Source organism: Chiloscyllium punctatum, chromosome 27 (genome assembly GCF_047496795.1).
Source record: "Chiloscyllium punctatum isolate Juve2018m chromosome 27, sChiPun1.3, whole genome shotgun sequence".
Lineage (NCBI taxonomy): Eukaryota > Metazoa > Chordata > Chondrichthyes > Orectolobiformes > Hemiscylliidae > Chiloscyllium > Chiloscyllium punctatum.
The window spans coordinates 44557491-44575012 of record NC_092765.1 but is presented as its reverse complement, the minus strand read 5'-3'; the positions used below and the strand labels follow the sequence as shown (position 1 = coordinate 44575012).

At 43.1% G+C, this 17522-nt stretch overlaps 1 protein-coding gene across 5 annotated transcripts in view; it reads left to right on the top strand.

Moving 5' to 3' along the window:
- Window positions 1-17522, top strand: part of sh3d21 (SH3 domain containing 21) — a 122956-nt gene that overhangs the window by 43721 nt on the left and 61713 nt on the right. For 3 of the 5 annotated variants that reach the window (XM_072548576.1, XM_072548575.1, XM_072548574.1), the window contains exons 4-9: window positions 1407-1525; window positions 2944-3061; window positions 4796-4839; window positions 11902-11971; window positions 13081-13169; window positions 16566-16661. In XM_072548576.1, the coding sequence (XP_072404677.1) occupies window positions 1407-1525; window positions 2944-3061; window positions 4796-4839; window positions 11902-11971; window positions 13081-13169; window positions 16566-16661 (536 nt within the window). The remainder of the gene's footprint in view (window positions 1-1406; window positions 1526-2943; window positions 3062-4795; window positions 4840-11901; window positions 11972-13080; window positions 13170-16565; window positions 16662-17522) is intronic. The other 2 variants (XM_072548578.1, XM_072548577.1) reach the window with 1 other exon arrangement.

Here is a 17522-nt window from a genome sequence, read left to right as displayed (position 1 = left end):
GAGGTTTAAGGATCATCTTTCGTATTTAGACAGGCTACTGATACTTGGAGAATTTAGGTCTGCGATACATCGGAAATGATTCACTTTTCTCCATATCTTTGTGACCACAATAACTTGATTATTCAAAATTTACAGGAGCCAACATCACGAGACGTCTTCAGTTTTCAACCAAATATTTTACTCCATTCCTCTTAAAATGGTCTGTGTCACTGATCAGACCTAGCGCAGAATATTAGCCCTGATAGAGAGTCAGGGAGTACTAACCAGTACAGGCGGACATCAGCTGGGACACAGACGGGCAGTGAGACGGACAGTTGCAGACACATTGAGATTTCAACACAGAAACAGTTTGTGCCAGTGTTGATTCTTGATTTGGGTAAATAGTTTTTAATAGAATTCATTCACACCAATGATACCAACGGGCATATAGACACCAAGTAAGAGCAGTAGGCTGGAAGACAGATGTCAATAACAAATTATTGAGCATTATTCATAATCGACACTTGAGTCAAGCGTCAAAAGAACTACACTGTGCTGATAAGCAGCCATCATGGAAATCTTGGAAAGAGTAATGCCAATTATAACAATTGTGGCACTGAAGCAAATGGGGGAGAGAAATGTTGGGTCCAGTGCCTGGTTTGTTCTGGGTTAGTCGATCTCTGAGACAGCAGACATTTGTTAGAATTGGCCAGATTCAGCTATGGCACCCAGGATTGATCGGAAATTAGTAGAAAGGTGTGTGTAGCTAATATGGTGGTGGGGTAGCTCTGAAAATAAAGGATGAGATCAATTCAATAATGAGAAATGACTTTGCTTTGGAAGGTTTTGAAATATTACATTGTGGTTTCTTACGTTGCCGAAAGACTTGGAGAGAAGTCATTCATGATTTGGTGGCCTGGTGGCTCAGTGGTTAAACCTGCTGCCTCAGTACCAAAGACCCAAGTTCAAATCCACCCTCGGGTGACTGTCTGTGAGGAGTTGCATGTTCTCCCTGTGTCTGTGTGGGTTTCCTCTGGGTGCTCCATTTCCTCTGACAGTCCAAATATGTGGAAGTTAGGTGGATTGGCCATGCTAAATTGCCCATAGTGTCCAGGCATGTGCAGGCTATATGGATTACCTGTGGGAAATGCAGGGTTACAGGAATGGGTGGGTCTGGGTGGGAATATCTTCAGAGGGTTTGTATAGTCTCAGTGGGCCAAATGGCCTGCAGCCACACTGTAGGCATTCTATGATGAAGTCAGGATTTAGATTCAATCATAAGAATGCCCTAGAGGGCTTCTGGGGCTGTATCCCAGTAAGGATATACAGTTGCAGAGATGAGAGTATGGGAGGGTGACGACTGACTGAAACAGCATTTCTATTCCTTCAAACCTAGGGAACCCTAACAGCCATGTGTGTGATTCCAGAGCCAATGGTAAAGAAGAAGAAGAAGCAGAGATGGTGTGAGGTGCTCATTTCCTACAGCCCTGTAAAAGCAGAAGAGCTGGAACTCAACCTGGGAGATGTCATTGAGATCCTCGATGAGGTAAGATCCCCTTTCAAATAGCATTTTGCCAATGAACAATATTATCTTCACCAGACTCCATGGTGATTCTGTCTATCGTGTTATGTCAGTTAAGGGGACAGTATAGTATGGGGACAGATACTGTTCGCTCCAGCAGACAGTATGAACCCTGAAGGTTATGTTGCCTGCCTGGTGCCAGGGTCACATTCCCTGTCATTTTTCACAGATTCCAAAGTCCATGAGCAGCAGTGGCTTCTGGATCCAGATGTCAGTGTGTCGGCACGCTGATCAGATTGCGTGGAACCGTTAAGTCTTAGAGGAAACGTTAGTTTAGATTGTCTTCTGGGGGCTGGAGGGAGGAGGGAAATTGGCACGAACTGAATTAGGTAACATTTTAATTAAGTAAAAACTATATCCATTAAGTGAATTTGCATTAAAGTTGAAGGACCCTCACTCACAATTTGCTTCTGGGCTTTTGTTGCACTCGGAGGCAGTGTAATCAGGTGCTGAGCTGCCCCTTTGCAGGGCTCCTTCAACCTTAATTAAAATGGTACCTAATTCAGTTCGTGCCAATTTCCCTCCTCCCTCCAGCCCCCAGAAGACAATCTAAACTAACGTTTCCTCTAAGACTTAACGGTTCCACGCAATCTGATCAGCGTGCCGACACACTGACATCTGGATCCAGAAGCCACTGCTGCTCAGGGACTTTGGAATCCGTGAAAAATGACTGGGAACAATATGGACTGGTGTGGTTCAGGGAAATACTCACCACCCCATTGTGAAGCTAATGAGTCATGTTTGAAATGTGTCAGATATCCTGAGGAGAGATCAATGAAACATGGGGAAATTTTGCTCACAGTGAGGTAAAGCCCTTATGATCATACACACAGAAGATGGCCATTCGGCCCACTGTGCTTATACTGGCTCATTGAAAGATCCAATTCGCCCACCTCCATTGTCTTCCCGCAAATTTTGCAAGAGCTTTCTTCATTCATGGGATGTGGGCATCATTGGCTAGGCCAGCATTTATTGCCCGTCCCTAATTATTAACAGTCAACCAAGCCTGGAGTCTCAAGTGGGGAAGTTTGTATAACTATGTTATCCAATTCCATGGACAGATTATGTGTAAATTAAAAATTAATCTAGCCACATGTTTCTTGAAAGGTGTTCCTGTTCTGTCCTCACTGACTGATTGTTAATTGTATTTGCGATTGCGAGAATGCACTGTGTTCCTGATCATAAAGACTCACTACATTGAAGAAAATGTTCTCCTCATCTCCTTCTTGTCTTTATTGCTAATCTGTGGCTGTGTTTACAGATCTACCTGCCAATTAGATTCTGACAATCTATTACATCCAAAACTTCTCATAACATTAAATGGAGACTTGCTCCATCATGGCACCATGCCAAGCTAATTTTAAAAATTGCTTGCCTTTCAGATTGAAGATGGTTGGTGGATAGGAAGAAAGAATGGACAGACTGGGGGCTTCCCATCTAATTTTGTCATAGAAATGGACAACACTGACAGGAAGGCCCGAGGCTTCACTACTGAGTCTGGTACGAATCTTCAATTTATTGTATCCAATAATCCAAGTGTTAGAGGGTTCAGTCAATGCTGTCAACATTATCAAATGCACGACATTGCCTGTCACTCCTGTCAGTGGATCCTGATCACTCTATCAGATCTTGTTAAGTAGGAGAATGATGCAGAGGATGGAACAATATGATCCCGCATTCGGTTATTGGATTGTGTTGAGATTGCTGCATGAATTTCCTTTACCTTTCGGAGGTAAAATTTGCCACAGAATTCTGTGGCAAAGTAAATACTGAATCTACAAACTAAATCATTTTGTATAACAATTGATTGTAATTTAATTTAATAATAATTTAACTCAATTCAGACTTTTCCAGAACCTTTACTGCTCCTTGTACCATAGGAAACATATTTACCATTCTTCTCTTGTAAGACTTAACAAGTAGCAGTCCCTAAGCTAATCACCATTAACTCTTTATTATGAACAGTATAAATTCGTATCTCAACTTAGAGCTTCTACTTGCAAATTAACTGAGGTTATTCTGTCTCCCTCACTGTTACAGGCATTAAAACTCCAACCTTTTCCAGTGAAAGAGAAAAACAAAGTTTAATATCTGACCTTATCCCTCCCCTCCTCTGCTGCCCTATCCTCCTCAGCTTTCTGTGTTAACAATTGGCTAACCTAGACAACTAAGATAACAATGTATGCATCTTGACTCTAATGTGCTTCTCCTGGATTGCACATGGCAGTCAGTCAGGTAGTTTCATCCTGGTCCATAGGATTATTTGATTTCCCTGACCTGCATATCTTTGATTTTAAAAAATGAGAGGCACGGTGGCTCAGTGGTTAGCACTGCTGCCTCACAGCACCAGAATCCCAGGTTCGATTCCAGTCTCGGGTGACTGTCTGTGTGGAGTTTGCACATTCTCCCTGTGTCTGCGTGGGTTTCCTCTGGGTGTTCTGGTTTCCTCCCACAGTCCAAAGATGTGCAGGTTAGGTGAATTGGCCATGCTAAATTACCCATAGTGTTAGGTGCATTAGTCAGAGGGAAATAGGTCTGGGATGGGTTGCTCTTCGGAGGGTCGGTGTGGACTTGTTGGGCCGAAGGGCCTGTTTCCACACTGCAGGGAATCTAATCTAAAAAATTGTTAGTATATCCAGCTCTTAATGCAATAACACTTACATTGTTGCATTTAAATTGATTAGATGGTATTAGGCAACCAAAAATATCTTGATTTATCATCACAATAAGAAGCCTCCAAGAGTATGGGATTGCACTGGGTGAACAGTCTACGTTACTGACTTATGGAATCAATGACGTGCTGATGTTGAGACAGGAATGTGAACAGCAAGTGGAATAATTACAGCAATGATACGAGGGGGGGAAGAAAGCAGAGAATAAAGGTTAATTTAATTGGAACTTCAAATGCAAAATGTTTAGCGGATCACTGCCCAGATGAAAGGAGAGGATAAAACAATATAAATGTAATGCAGGATTCTAACTAGAGTCATAGAGTCATCAAGATGTACAGCACAGAAACAGACTCTTCTGTCCAACTTGTCTATGCCAACCAGATATCCTAAATTAATCTTAATGTTGTGTTTCAGTAAGTGCCTCTGTCTGTGAGTATTTAGTGTTGGGGGAAAGGGCTTTAGTAACAACTGTCAGGACTTCAGGTTCTGCTAGGAACAGCAAAGGGAAGATGTTCATGCTCCAGTTTCACGTCATTTCTTATCATAACTTTTCTTCCCTTAGATTTTGGTGTCCTGAATGAAAGCAAGCCAAGCTCAGACATCCAGGTAAAACAGAAACAGTCTTTGTGATGAGGAGATGCAAAAGCACTCTCAGTGTTGGAGTCAGCTTCTGTCAATCTGCTCCTTCTGTGAATAGTGACAGGTAGACGGACCCCAAAGCTTTCACACTGAGATCAAATTGCACAGTTTGGCTGTGATGTATCCAACAGACAAATCTCAAATATTCTAATGATGCCAACATATTAACCTGTCAATATGTACAAAACAATCAAGGAGCCATCCATCTATCCTTAAAATATTACAATTGCACCTTAGTAACAAAGCAGTGTCTGCAAGTTGTGTAGTGTGGATGGAGCCTGTAGACTGAGGCTTGGAGTGAATCCATGGCCTAGTGTCAACCAGTGTCCAACTTATGAAGCAACCACAATGGAGGTTTCTAGTGATCCAGAAATTGTACCTGAGCATTGAGAAATCTCAATTTCTAATCCCAACTATGAAAGGAAGAGCTGAGAACCAGGGTTTCCTTGCACCAGATTCCAAAGGCAGCACGTTGTATTCAGTCCCTGTTATACCTGACTGAGAAATGGCTAAAATAAAGGGTCCATGCTGCTGAAGTCTTGCATCTTGCACTCATTGGCACAGGCACAAGAATGCCAAAAGGAACAACGATTTCTACTGCATGCGAAAAAAAATGATGCTAAATAGTTAACAGGTTCGATCTGGTTTGTTGAGATGTTGCCAGGTGAATGCCTCAGGAGGTACTGTCCCACATGCTTTCCTGCATTCCAAAAAAAAAGATGAAATGCCTGGATGTATTCATTTTGTCTGCACATGGCAGGTCCTTTCATGTGAACGTATGTAGCCACTAGCAAGGATAGGTGTACCACCTTACAAACTCAACTGATAGTATTCAACTAGTTGTTATTGTTTATTTTTAGCCTACTCAGGATTGTTCAATGAATGCTATCCAATTGCAGAAGCATATCTAACATTAGACATTACGTTCTGAGTTTTGCAAGTGCAGTTTATTTGAGTATAGTCAGTATTCTGTGTATTGTGGACAGTTGAAGGGACATGTATGATATTAAATCACTGGTTACTAAGGTGTCCTGGCACTGAAACTCATAGAACCCCTACAATGTGGAGGCAGACCATTTGGCACATTGAGTCCACATTGACCATCCTATGGGCATCCCACGCAGACCCACCCACCCTTCCCTATCCCTGGAACCCTGCATTTCCCATGGCTAATCCACCTAACCTGTGCATTTTGGACTCTGGGAGGAAACCTAAGCACTCAGAGGGAACCCATGCAGACACGGGGAGAATGTGCAAACTTCACATAGACAGTCGCCCGAGACTGGAATTGAACCTGGGTCCCTGGTGAGGCAGCAGGGATAACCACTGAGCCATCAAGTGATTAATGTATCACACTACCCACCAGCATGCTAGTTGAGAAACCAATGTGCTATAATCTACTGCATCCTACCTTTGCTGGTTGGGAATCCTACAGCCCCATCTGCTACAAGATTGACGTCATAAATGATCTTGTAAATGGGCCCGAGCCAATTGCTCACTGGGTATGTTTGATGCTGAAGTAGGATACATCAAGGATATGTTGGAACCAATCAAACTGGATATGCCAACCAGTCAGCACTCTTTCCCTCATGCAATTGTTGCTGCCTTTGAAATTTGGCATTCTTGTGTTAATCCTGATGAGTGCAAGATGAAAAGCTTCGACTATTTCTCTTTGAACAATAGTGAAGGTGTGAACTATCAAGTGGCAAAGAGTGAGAAATGTTTAAGACTGATAGTGTGCCAAAGAAATGTGAAAAAGTAATGTATAATTCAGGATTGATGTCTGCCACTACACAACAGAATGAACACAGAAATATTATGGAGAAACACATTTATTAGGTTCATGTTCTAAAGGCTCACTAAGAAAGGAGCATTATCAGAGAATCATTTCTATTGTGTTGTCATTTTCTTTAACACCTATATCTCTTCATGGAAAACATTCCCTCAGAATATGAGGACACTGAAATGACTTTGTAATAACTTGTGCCTTTTGCAACTTCGCAATATTCCAAAGTACTGTACAGTTGATGAATTACTTTTGAAATATAGTTGAACTGCTGGCAGATCGACGGAACCATTTTGTCCAAAGATCGAGGTAAAAATGTCCTCATATGACCAGAAGACATAGCAGCAGAAATTAGGCCTTTCAGCCCAGCGAGTCTGTTCCGCCATCCAATCATGGCTGATAAGTTTCTCAACCCCATTTTCCCACTTTCTCCCCATAACCCTTAATCCCCTTGACAATCAAGAATCTATCTATCTCTGTTTTAAATATACTCAATGACCTGGCCTCCACAGCCTTCTGTGGCAGTGAATTCCATGGATTCCCCACTCTCTGGATGAAGAAGTTTCTCCTTATCTCCATTCTAAAAGGTCTTCCCTTTAATCTAAGGCTGTGCTCTCGGGTCCTAGACTCTCCTACCAATGGAAACATCTTCCCAACATTTACTCTGAGCAGACTATTCATATTCTGTATGTCTCAATTAGATCCCCCCCCTTATCCTTCTAAACTCCAACAAGTATAGATCTAGAGTGCCAAAATGTTGCTCATATGCTAAGGTTATCACTCCTGGCACCATTCTCATGAACCTCTTCTGAATCTGTTCCAGGACCAGTACATCCTTCCTCAGAAATGGGGCCCAAAACAGTGCACAATACTCCAAATGTGGCCTGCCCAGAGCCTCATAGAGCCTCAGAGGTCTATCCCTACTTTCATATTCAAGTCCTCTCAAAATAAATGCCATCATTGCATTTGCCTTCTTAACTACTGACTCAACCTGTAAGTTTACCTTGAGAGAATCCCAAACTAGAACTCCTAGGTATTTTGCACTTCGGACTTCTGAATTTTCTCTCCATTTAGAAAATAGTCCCTGCCTCTATTCTTCCGACCAAAGTGCATGACCTCACACTTTTCCACGTTGTACTTTATCTGGCACTTCTTTGCTCACTCTCCTAACCTGTCCAAATCCTTCTGCAGCCTCCCCATTCCTCTACATTACCTGTCCCTATAGCTATCTTGGTATTGTCTGCAAATGTAGCCAGAATGCCCTCAGTACCTTCACCGAGATCATTAATTTATAAAGTGAAAAGTTGTGGTCCCAACACTGACCCTTGTGGAACACCACTTGTCACTGGCTTCCATTTCCATTCTCTGCTTTCTTCTACCCATGCTCTAATGCAACGAGGGGTACGTCGGCTTCCAAGAGATCAATTGTGTTAGGGGATTCTGTAGTCAGAGGTACAGACAGACGTTTCTGTGGCCAGCAGAGAAAAAGCAGAATGGTGTGTTGTTTCCCTGGTGCAAGGATCAAGGATGTCTCAGAGAGGGTGCAGAATGTTCTCACGGGGGAGAGGGGCCAGCAGCAGGTCATTGTCCACATTGGAACCAATGATATAGGAAGGGAAAAGGTTGAGATTCTGAAGGGAGATTACGGAGAGTTAGGCAGAAATTTAAAAAGGAGGTCCTCTAGGGTAGTAATATCTGGATTACTCCCAGTGCTACGAGCTAGTGAGGACAGGAATAGGAGGATAGAGCAGATGAATGCATGGCTGAGGAGCTGGTGTATGGGAGAAGGATTCACATTTTTGGATCATTGGAATCTCTTTTGGGGTAGAAGTGACCTGTACAAGAAGGACAGATTGCACCTAAATTGGAAGGGGACTAATATACTGGCAAGGAAATTTGCTCGAACTGCTTGGGAGGATTTAAACAAGTAAGGTGAGAGGGGGGAGCAGACCCAGGGAGATAGTGAGGAAAGAGATCGATCTGAGATGGGTACAGCTGAGAACAGAAGTGAGTCAAACAGTCAGAGCAGGCAGGGACAAGAGAGGACTAATAAATTAAACTGCATTTATTTCAATGCAAGGGGCCTAACAGGGAAGGCAGATGAACTCAGGGCATGGTTAGCAATATGGGACTGGGATATCATAGCAATTACAGAAACATGGCTCAGGGATGGGCAGGACTGGCAGCTTAATGTTCCAAGATACAAATGCTACAGGAAGGATAGAAAGGGAGGCAAGAGAGGAGGGGGAGTGGTATTTTTGATAAGGGATAGCATTACAGCTGTGCTGAGGGAGGATATTCCTGGAAATACATCCAGGGAAGTTATTTGGGTGGAACTGAGAGGAATTTCTTAAGTGTGTACAAGACAATTTTCTGATTCAGTATGTGTATGTACCTACTAGAGAAGGTGCAAAACTTGACCTACTCTTGGGAAATAAGGCAGGGCAGGTGACTGAGGTGTCAGTGGGGGAGCACTATGGGGCGAGCGACCATAATTCTATTTGTTTTAAAATAGTGATGGAAAAGGATAGACCAGATCTAAAAGTTGAAGTTCTAAATTGGAGAAAGGCCAATTTTGACAGTATTAGGCAAGAACTTTCGAAAGCTGATTGGAGGCAGATGTTCACAGGTAAAGGGATGGCTGGAAAATGGGAAGCCTTCAGAAATGATATAACAAGGATCCAGAGAAAGTATATTCCTGTGAGGGTGAAAGGGAAGGCTGGTAGGTATAGGGAATGCTGGATGACTAAAGAAATTGAGGGTTTGGTTTAGAAAAAGAAAGAAGCATATGTCAGGTATAGACAGGTTAGATCGAGTGAATCCTTAGAAGAGTATAAAGAAAGTAGGAGTATACTTAAGAGGGAAATCAGGAGGGCAAAACGGGGACATGAGATAGCTTTGGCAAATAGAATTAAGGAGAATCCAAAGGGTTTTTACAAATATATTAAGGACAAAAGGTTAACTAGGGAGAGAATAGGGCCCCTCAAAGATCAGCAAGGCGCCTTTGTGTGGAGCCACAGAAAATGGGGGTGATACTAAATGAATATTTTGCATCAGTATTTACTGTGGAAAAGGGTATAGAAGATATAGACTGTAGGGAAATAGATGGTGACATCTTGCAAAATGTCCAAATTACAGAGGAGGGAGTGCTGGATGTCTTGAAACGGTTAAAAGTGGATAAATCCCCAGGACCTGATCAGGTGTACCCGAGAACTCTGTGGGAAGCTAGAGAAGTGATTGCTGGGCCTCTTGCTGAGATATTTGTATCATCGATAGTCACAGGTGAGGTGCCGGAAAACGAGTTTGGCAAACGTGGTGCCACTGTTTAAGAAGGGCGGTAACGACAAGCCAGGGAAATATAGACCGGTGAGCCTGACCTCAGTGGTGGGCAAATTGTTGGAGGGAATCCTGAGGAACAGAATGTACATTTTATTGGAAAGGCAAGGACTGATTCGGGATAGTCAACATGACTTTGTGTGTGGGAAATCATGTCTCACAAACTTGATTGAGTTCTTTGAAGTAACAAAGAAGATTGATGAGGGCAGAGCAGTGGATGTGATCTATATGGACCTCAGTAAGGCGTTCGACAAGGTTCCCCATGGGAGACTGATTAGCAAGGTTAGATCTCGTGGAATACAGGGAGAACTAGCCATTTGGATACAGAACTGGCTCAAAGGTAGAAGACAGAGGGTGGTGGAGGGTTGTTTTTCAGACGGAGGCCTGTGACCAGTGGAGTGCCACAAAGATCGGTGCTGGGCCCTCCACATTTTGTAATTTACATAAATGATTTGGATGTGAGCAGAAGAGGTGCAGTTAGTAAGTTTGCACGTGACACCAAAATTGGAGGTGTAGTGGACAGCGAAGAAGGTTACCTCACAATACAATAGGATCTGGACCAGGTGGGCCAATGGGCTGAGAAGTGGCAGATGGAGTTTAATTCAGATAAATGCGAAGTGCTGCATTTTGGGAAAGCAAATCTTAGCAGGACTTATACACTTAATGGTAAAGTCCTAGGGAGTGTTGCTGAACAAAGAGACCTTAGAGTGCAGGTTCATAGCTCCTTGAAAGTGGAGTCGCAGGTAGATAGGATAGTGAAGAAGGCGTTTGGTATGCTTTCATTTATTGGTCAAAGTATTGAGTATAGGAGTTGGGAAGTCATGTTGCGGCTGTACAGGACATTGGTCAGGCCACTGTTGGAATATTGCATGCAATTCTGGTCTCCTTCCTATTGGAAAGATGTTGTGAAACTTGAAAGGGTTCAGAAAAGATTTACAAGGATGTTGCCAGGGTTGGAGGATCTGAGCTACAGGGAGAGGCTGAATAGACTGGGCTGTTTTCCCTGGAGCGTCGATGGCTGAGGGGTGACCTTATAGAGGTTTACAAAATTATGAGGGGCATGGATATGATAAATAGACAAAGTCTTTTCCCTGGGGTCGGGGAGTCCAGAACTAGAGAGCATAGGTTTAGGGTGAGAGGGGAAAGATATAAGAGAGACCTAAAGGGCAACTTTTTCACGCAGAGGGTGGTACGTGTATGGAATGAGCTGCCAGAGGATGTGATGGAGGCTGGTACAATTGCAACATTTAAGAGGCATTTGGATGGGTATATGAATAGGAAGGGTTTGGAAAGATATGGGCCGGGTGCTGTCAGGTGGGACTAGATTGGGTTGGGATATCTGGTCGGCATGGATGGGTTGGACCGAAGGGTCTGTTTCCATGCGGTACATCTCTATGACTCTATGGCTCAATGCTAGCACCTTGCCTCTAACACTATGGGCCCTCATCTTACTCAGTAGCCTCCTGTGTGGCAACTTGTCAAAGGCCTTCTTGACACCAGGTAGATAACATCCATTGGCTCACCATAGTCTAACCTGCTTATTACTTTCTGTTTATAGTCAAGTTGTTTGAGGGATAATCAATTCACAGGGCATCAAGAGAAGCAGCACAGTTCTTAAAAATATTGCAATAGAATATTTTACATTCATCCAATGGGCCTCAGTTTAACGCCTTACCAAAAAGACAGGCATCTCTGACAATGCAGCACTCCCTCAGTACTACACTGTAGAATCAGCCTGAATTTTATGCTCACCAGTCGAGTCTAGAACTTGAATAGACAACCCTGTGACACAGAAATGAGAGTGCTATTCACTGGGTTGACTCATATTTGGCACCAGAAATTTATAATCAGTTTTTTTTAAATTTCAGAATGTTTGCTATTGAAGCTAAAAGTTCTTTTTTTTGTAGGTCCCAATGTCTGGATCATTGCATCCCAGTGCAAGCCTTGGGAAACCTAGAAGTGAGAGACAACAGCTGGGTTTGTATCAGAGTATTTGATTTATTGGGTGCTCAGATGCTGGGAGGTGGTCCATGTGCTGGTCTTTGCCTGTTGCACACAGACATGCCAATACACATTGGCATGGAATGGGGAAGTGGTGGGTTTTGTCTGAGACAGAGTTCAGGAGTTTATTTGTGGGAATGTGTAGAGGGTGATTAGAACCTTCAAAGTGAGACACAGTCATCCAGTGATCCCTCTGCAATTGGTGTCGGTTTTGGTCGAAATATTGGTCTTCCACCATTTCTTCCCCCTTCCTCCGGGTTTTCTGACAGGTTTCTCGCCCACATCGCTGCCCTTGAGGTACTAATTACAGACACCTGAGCATTGTAGGTTGTCAGCATAGTCTCAATCTGGTCCTGTTCTCACTCAACACATGTACCTTCCAATAAGATCAGCAGCTGATAGTCATGTGGGAAAGGCTGGCCGATTTCCATGCCCACATCCTACCATAGACACTGAGGTCAATTGTGACAGCCCCGCTAGCAGCCTGGCCAAGATCATCCAACCCTGACATCAAACATAACCTGAGACCCTTACTTGTCAGCCACTCAGTAGGAAAGTTAGTCACAGTGGGCAGAATTGACCAAACCATGGGGGTTCCCCCATCCCAGCAATGTTCAGCAACCACTGGAGCACTCAGAGGAGGGTCATTCAACTGGAAATCGCCCCCTCACCAGGAAGAAGTCCTGCTTTACAGCCAATCCAACTGGCTGGTGGCTTAGGAGCCTCAACAGCATCAGGAACGGTGGCCATTTACTGGTGAAGGAAGAGGCCCTGAAACTTATGGGGATAGGTGGAAGATATTTTTAGAAGCAATTACCATTGAGCATAATAGGGACCTGATAAAATGGTACTCAACTGGAGCCTTTATGTGTTCACCTGCTCCTTGTATCCAGAAGACTGTTCAATCTCTCACCTGCTATCAGTAAAATTCATTGAGAGAGGGACATGATCAGAGAATCAATCTGCCATTGTGCACCCCATTTCCCCTGACCTTAGGAACCTTGTTCCCATGTTGCAAGGGCCATTAAGATTCTATCCATTATTTTAGGGTCTGGTTTGTTTCATGGAGTAATCTTCCTTTTCAGAATGCTATAAGGCAGCATTTGACTACACTGCGTGGGCAGAAGATGAGCTCAATCTACGCAAAGGAGATGTCATCCTAGTATTAGAGAAGGTAATTGTTTTTCATGTGTTACCATATGAGAACTTCACTGAAATAAATCATATACAACGCTGATAAACTCTGCAAACCTGCTGTCAAAAACTACTGGATTTAAAGACTATCCTCGAAGACCCTTCTTGGTTTCATCAGTGGATTTGGATCTCCAAGCTCAGCTAAGTAGGGAGGGTGATGTCAATTCATGGGTGGCTCAGTGGTTAGCACTGTTGCCTCACAGTACCAGGCACCCATGGGTGACAGTATTTGTGAATCTTGCACATTTTCCCTGTGTAGGTGTAAGTTTCTTCTGGGTGCTCCAGTTTCCTCCCACAATCCAAAGATGTTCAGGTTAGGTGGACTATTCATGCTTAAATTGCCCGTAGTGTGGAGGTTGGGAAGTGCATGGTTACAGGGATAGGATAGGGGGGTGGGTCTGGGTGGGATGTTCTTTCGAGGGTCAGTGTGGACTCGATGGGCTGAGTAGCCTGCTTCCACACTGTGGGGATGTTATGATGGAAAGAGATGTTCCTGTATTAGTCAACAATTGTAAATGCTGAAAAAAAAGTGTATCCACAGCCAACAGTAGAAACACCTGTGCTGAGTTACTGGAGGGAAGAATTCAAATGCTCAAAAAAACCCACAACTTGGCAAGAGGAGCATCTGCAGCATAACAAAACACTTTGTGCAGGTCAAAACAAAGAAAGCAAACCAAGCAATGGATAGGTGAACAAAAGGAGATTCAAAGATCTGCATTTTGAGTGAGTTCTGATGGAGCACAGCCTGATAGGAAAGAGAGGGAGTTACAGAGCGTGAGAACAAATTTGTGAAACACTTTGTTGTCAAAAGCAGGGCAAAGAAAACAGGAAAAAGGATACAAAGCAGGGCTGGTACATCAAAGAGCTTGGAGCTAATGGGAGGGACAAGGCCATTGATAGGTTTTTGGATGACGACATGGCTTTTGAAATCAATGCGTGGTGCGGGAGTAGCAACAAAAAAAGTAGGTGTTTACAGAGGTTCAGGACTGAGAGGACTTTTATCAGCCCCACACTGTTTACTTTCACTCAAACAAATCAGACTGGTCTGAAACTCTGCCACTCACATTCAGTGCCCAAGCTTTGAAGAGTCTCTCCTATATGACAAGGGCATTTGGGATAGAGGGAGCTCCCTATTGTAAAGCAAAATAACTGAAAGCTGCATTGTTACTCCCAGAGGAGGTCACCTGCTAAATACCCAGCAACTTCAACCAGTAATGTGAGTAGACATGCCTATCCAGTAATGTGAGAACACATGCCTATCCAGTAATGTGAGTACACACGTCTATCCAGTAATGTGAGTACACACGTCTATCCAGTAATGTGAGTACACATGTCTATCCAGTAATGTGAGTACACACGTCTATCCAGTAATGGGAGTACACATGTGTATCCAGTAATGTGAGTACACACGTCTATCCAGTAATGTGAGTGCACACGTCTATCCAGTAATGTGAGTACACACGTCTATCCAGTAATGTGAGAACACATGCCTATCCAGTAATGTGAGAACACACGCCTATCCAGTAATGTGAGTACACACGTCTATCCAGTAATGTGAGTACACACGTCTATCCAGTAATGTGAGTACACACGTCTATCCAGTAATGTGAGTGCACACGTCTATCCAGTAATGTGAGTACACACGTCTATCCAGTAATGTGAGTACACATGTCTATCCAGTAATGTGAGTACACACGTCTATCCAGTAATGTGAGTACACACGTCTATCCAGTAATGTGAGTACACATGTCTATCCAGTAATGTGAGTACACACGTCTATCCAGTAATGTGAGTGCACACGTCTATCCAGTAATGTGAGTACACACGTCTATCCAGTAATGTGAGTACACATGTCTATCCAGTAATGTGAGTGCACACGTCTATCCAGTAATGTGAGTACACACGTCTATCCAGTAATGTGAGTACACACGTCTATCCAGTAATGTGAGTATACACACGTCTATCCAGTAATGTGAGTACACACGTCTATCCAGTAATGTGAGTACACACGTCTATCCAGTAATGTGAGTGCACACGTCTATCCAGTAATGTGAGTACACACGTCTATCCAGTAATGTGAGTACACATGTCTATCCAGTAATGTGAGTACACACGTCTATCCAGTAATGTGAGTACGCAAGTCTATCCAGTAATGTGAGTACACATGCCAATCCAGTAATGTGAGTACACACGTCTATCCAGTAATGTGAGTACACAAGTCTATCCAGTAATGTGAGTACACATGCCAATCCAGTAATGTGAGTACACACGTCTATCCAGTAATGTGAGTACACACGTCTATCCAGTAATGTGAGTACACACGTCTATCCAGTAATGTGAGTACACAAGTCTATCCAGTAATGTGAGTACACACGTCTATCCAGTAATGTGAGTACGCATGCCTATCCAGTAATGTGAGTACACATGTCTATCCAGTAATGTGAGGACACAAGTCTATCCAGTAATGTGAGTACACACGTCTATCCAGTAATGTGAGTACACACGTCTATCCAGTAATGTGAGTACACACGTCTATCCAGTAATGTGAGTACACATGTCTATCCAGTAATGTGAGTACACATGTCTATCCAGTAATGTGAGTACACACGTCTATCCAGTAATGTGAGTACACACGTCTATCCAGTAATGTGAGTACACAAGTCTATCCAGTAATGTGAGTACACACGTCTACCCAGTAATGTGAGTACACACGTCTATCCAGTAATGTGAGTACACATGTCTATCCAGTAATGTGAGTACACATGTCTATCCAGTAATGTGAGTACACATGTCTATCCAGTAATGTGAGTACACACGTCTATCCAGTAATGTGAGTACACACGTCTATCCAGTAATGTGAGTACACAAGTCTATCCAGTAATGTGAGTACACATGCCAATCCAGTAATGTGAGTACACATGTCTATCCATTAGAGATGAGGCAACAGCACAGTATAATCTCACATGGCCATCTTTTTTAAGCAGTAACACCAATAACTTACATTTACATTGCGCCTAACTGAAAAATGTCACATCGAGCTTTTCAAACACAAATTGGCACTTGAGTCCAGGAATGAAATGCTCGGACAGGTCACTAAAAGCTTAGTTAAAGAGATCAGGTCTAATATTTGAAATCCTAACGTTACTGTAACAATTCTTTTTAAATCTTTAAAATTTATCTCTAAAATATTTTGAAAACTCAAGTATTTAAAATGTGTTCATTTTGATGCTGAGCTGTAAGTATATTGGTGTGAATCTGTTTGCAGTAAGTGTTCTGACAATCGAAGCCAAATGCTGTGGTAGGTTTGGTGACAATTGCATTGACCATCCTATTTCATCTTTTTCAGCAGCAGTTTTTGATTCATTTCTGTTAATAGGAGACAGGGGAAGACGGCTGGTGGGAGGGATATATGGACGGAAAACAAGGATTATTCCCAGACAACTATGTGGTTCCTTATGTAGAAGAGACAGAGGTGAGTGTCCTTCTGATTGCTTTTCTTGAGGTACTCAGGATTCCAACATGCCGCTGGATGAATGAGCTCACTGCATGTAACGTTGGCTGGATGTATTTTGAAATAACATACTGAGACACATCGGCACTGGAATTCAGCTGGGAGCACTTTTGGGTTCGGAAAATATGGGGTACTCCCATACTGGAATGCTGAGATTCGAGAGGTCCCCTGTGTTGGACATCAAGGTTAATTTTCACGAGGCCAGTGAATTATGGAGAATGAGAGAATCTGTGAAATGAGATTGAAGATTGAGGCACTGCAATGCTCACAACAGATGCATGAAGGTGCAGCTCAAAACAGGAAATCCTGTGAAGAGAGAAACAAACACTTTGAGTCCGATATGATTTTCTTCCATTCCACCCACTCTGTCTCTCTCACCACAGATGCTGCCAGACCTGCTGAGTTTCTCCAGCACTGTGCTTTTATTTCAGATCTCCAGCATATTTATTTTAGTGTGACGAATGAGGATGAGGAGGAACCTGTAGCCAGGTGGAGCAGGAGGTTGGAAAGATCAGTTGGATCAACTGTGGATGGCCAGCTCTCTCTCTCTGTGTGAAGGATATTAGTGAGCCACTTGGACGTTGTCAACAGCCCTTCAGCCCCTCTAGTTGAGAATGAGTGCAGAGCTTAAATAATTTTGAATTCTCACAATGTGTGTGGCATCGGTGAAATTGATGTTTATTTCCCATCTCAGGTCGATCTGTTTACTCTCTGAAGTGATCAGTTAAGCGTCGATCTGGCTGAGGTGCAGATTGTAAGAATTAATTACCCAGTATTTCTGTAGTGCCTATGTCACAGTTTTAGGTCTCTTTCATCCTTCTT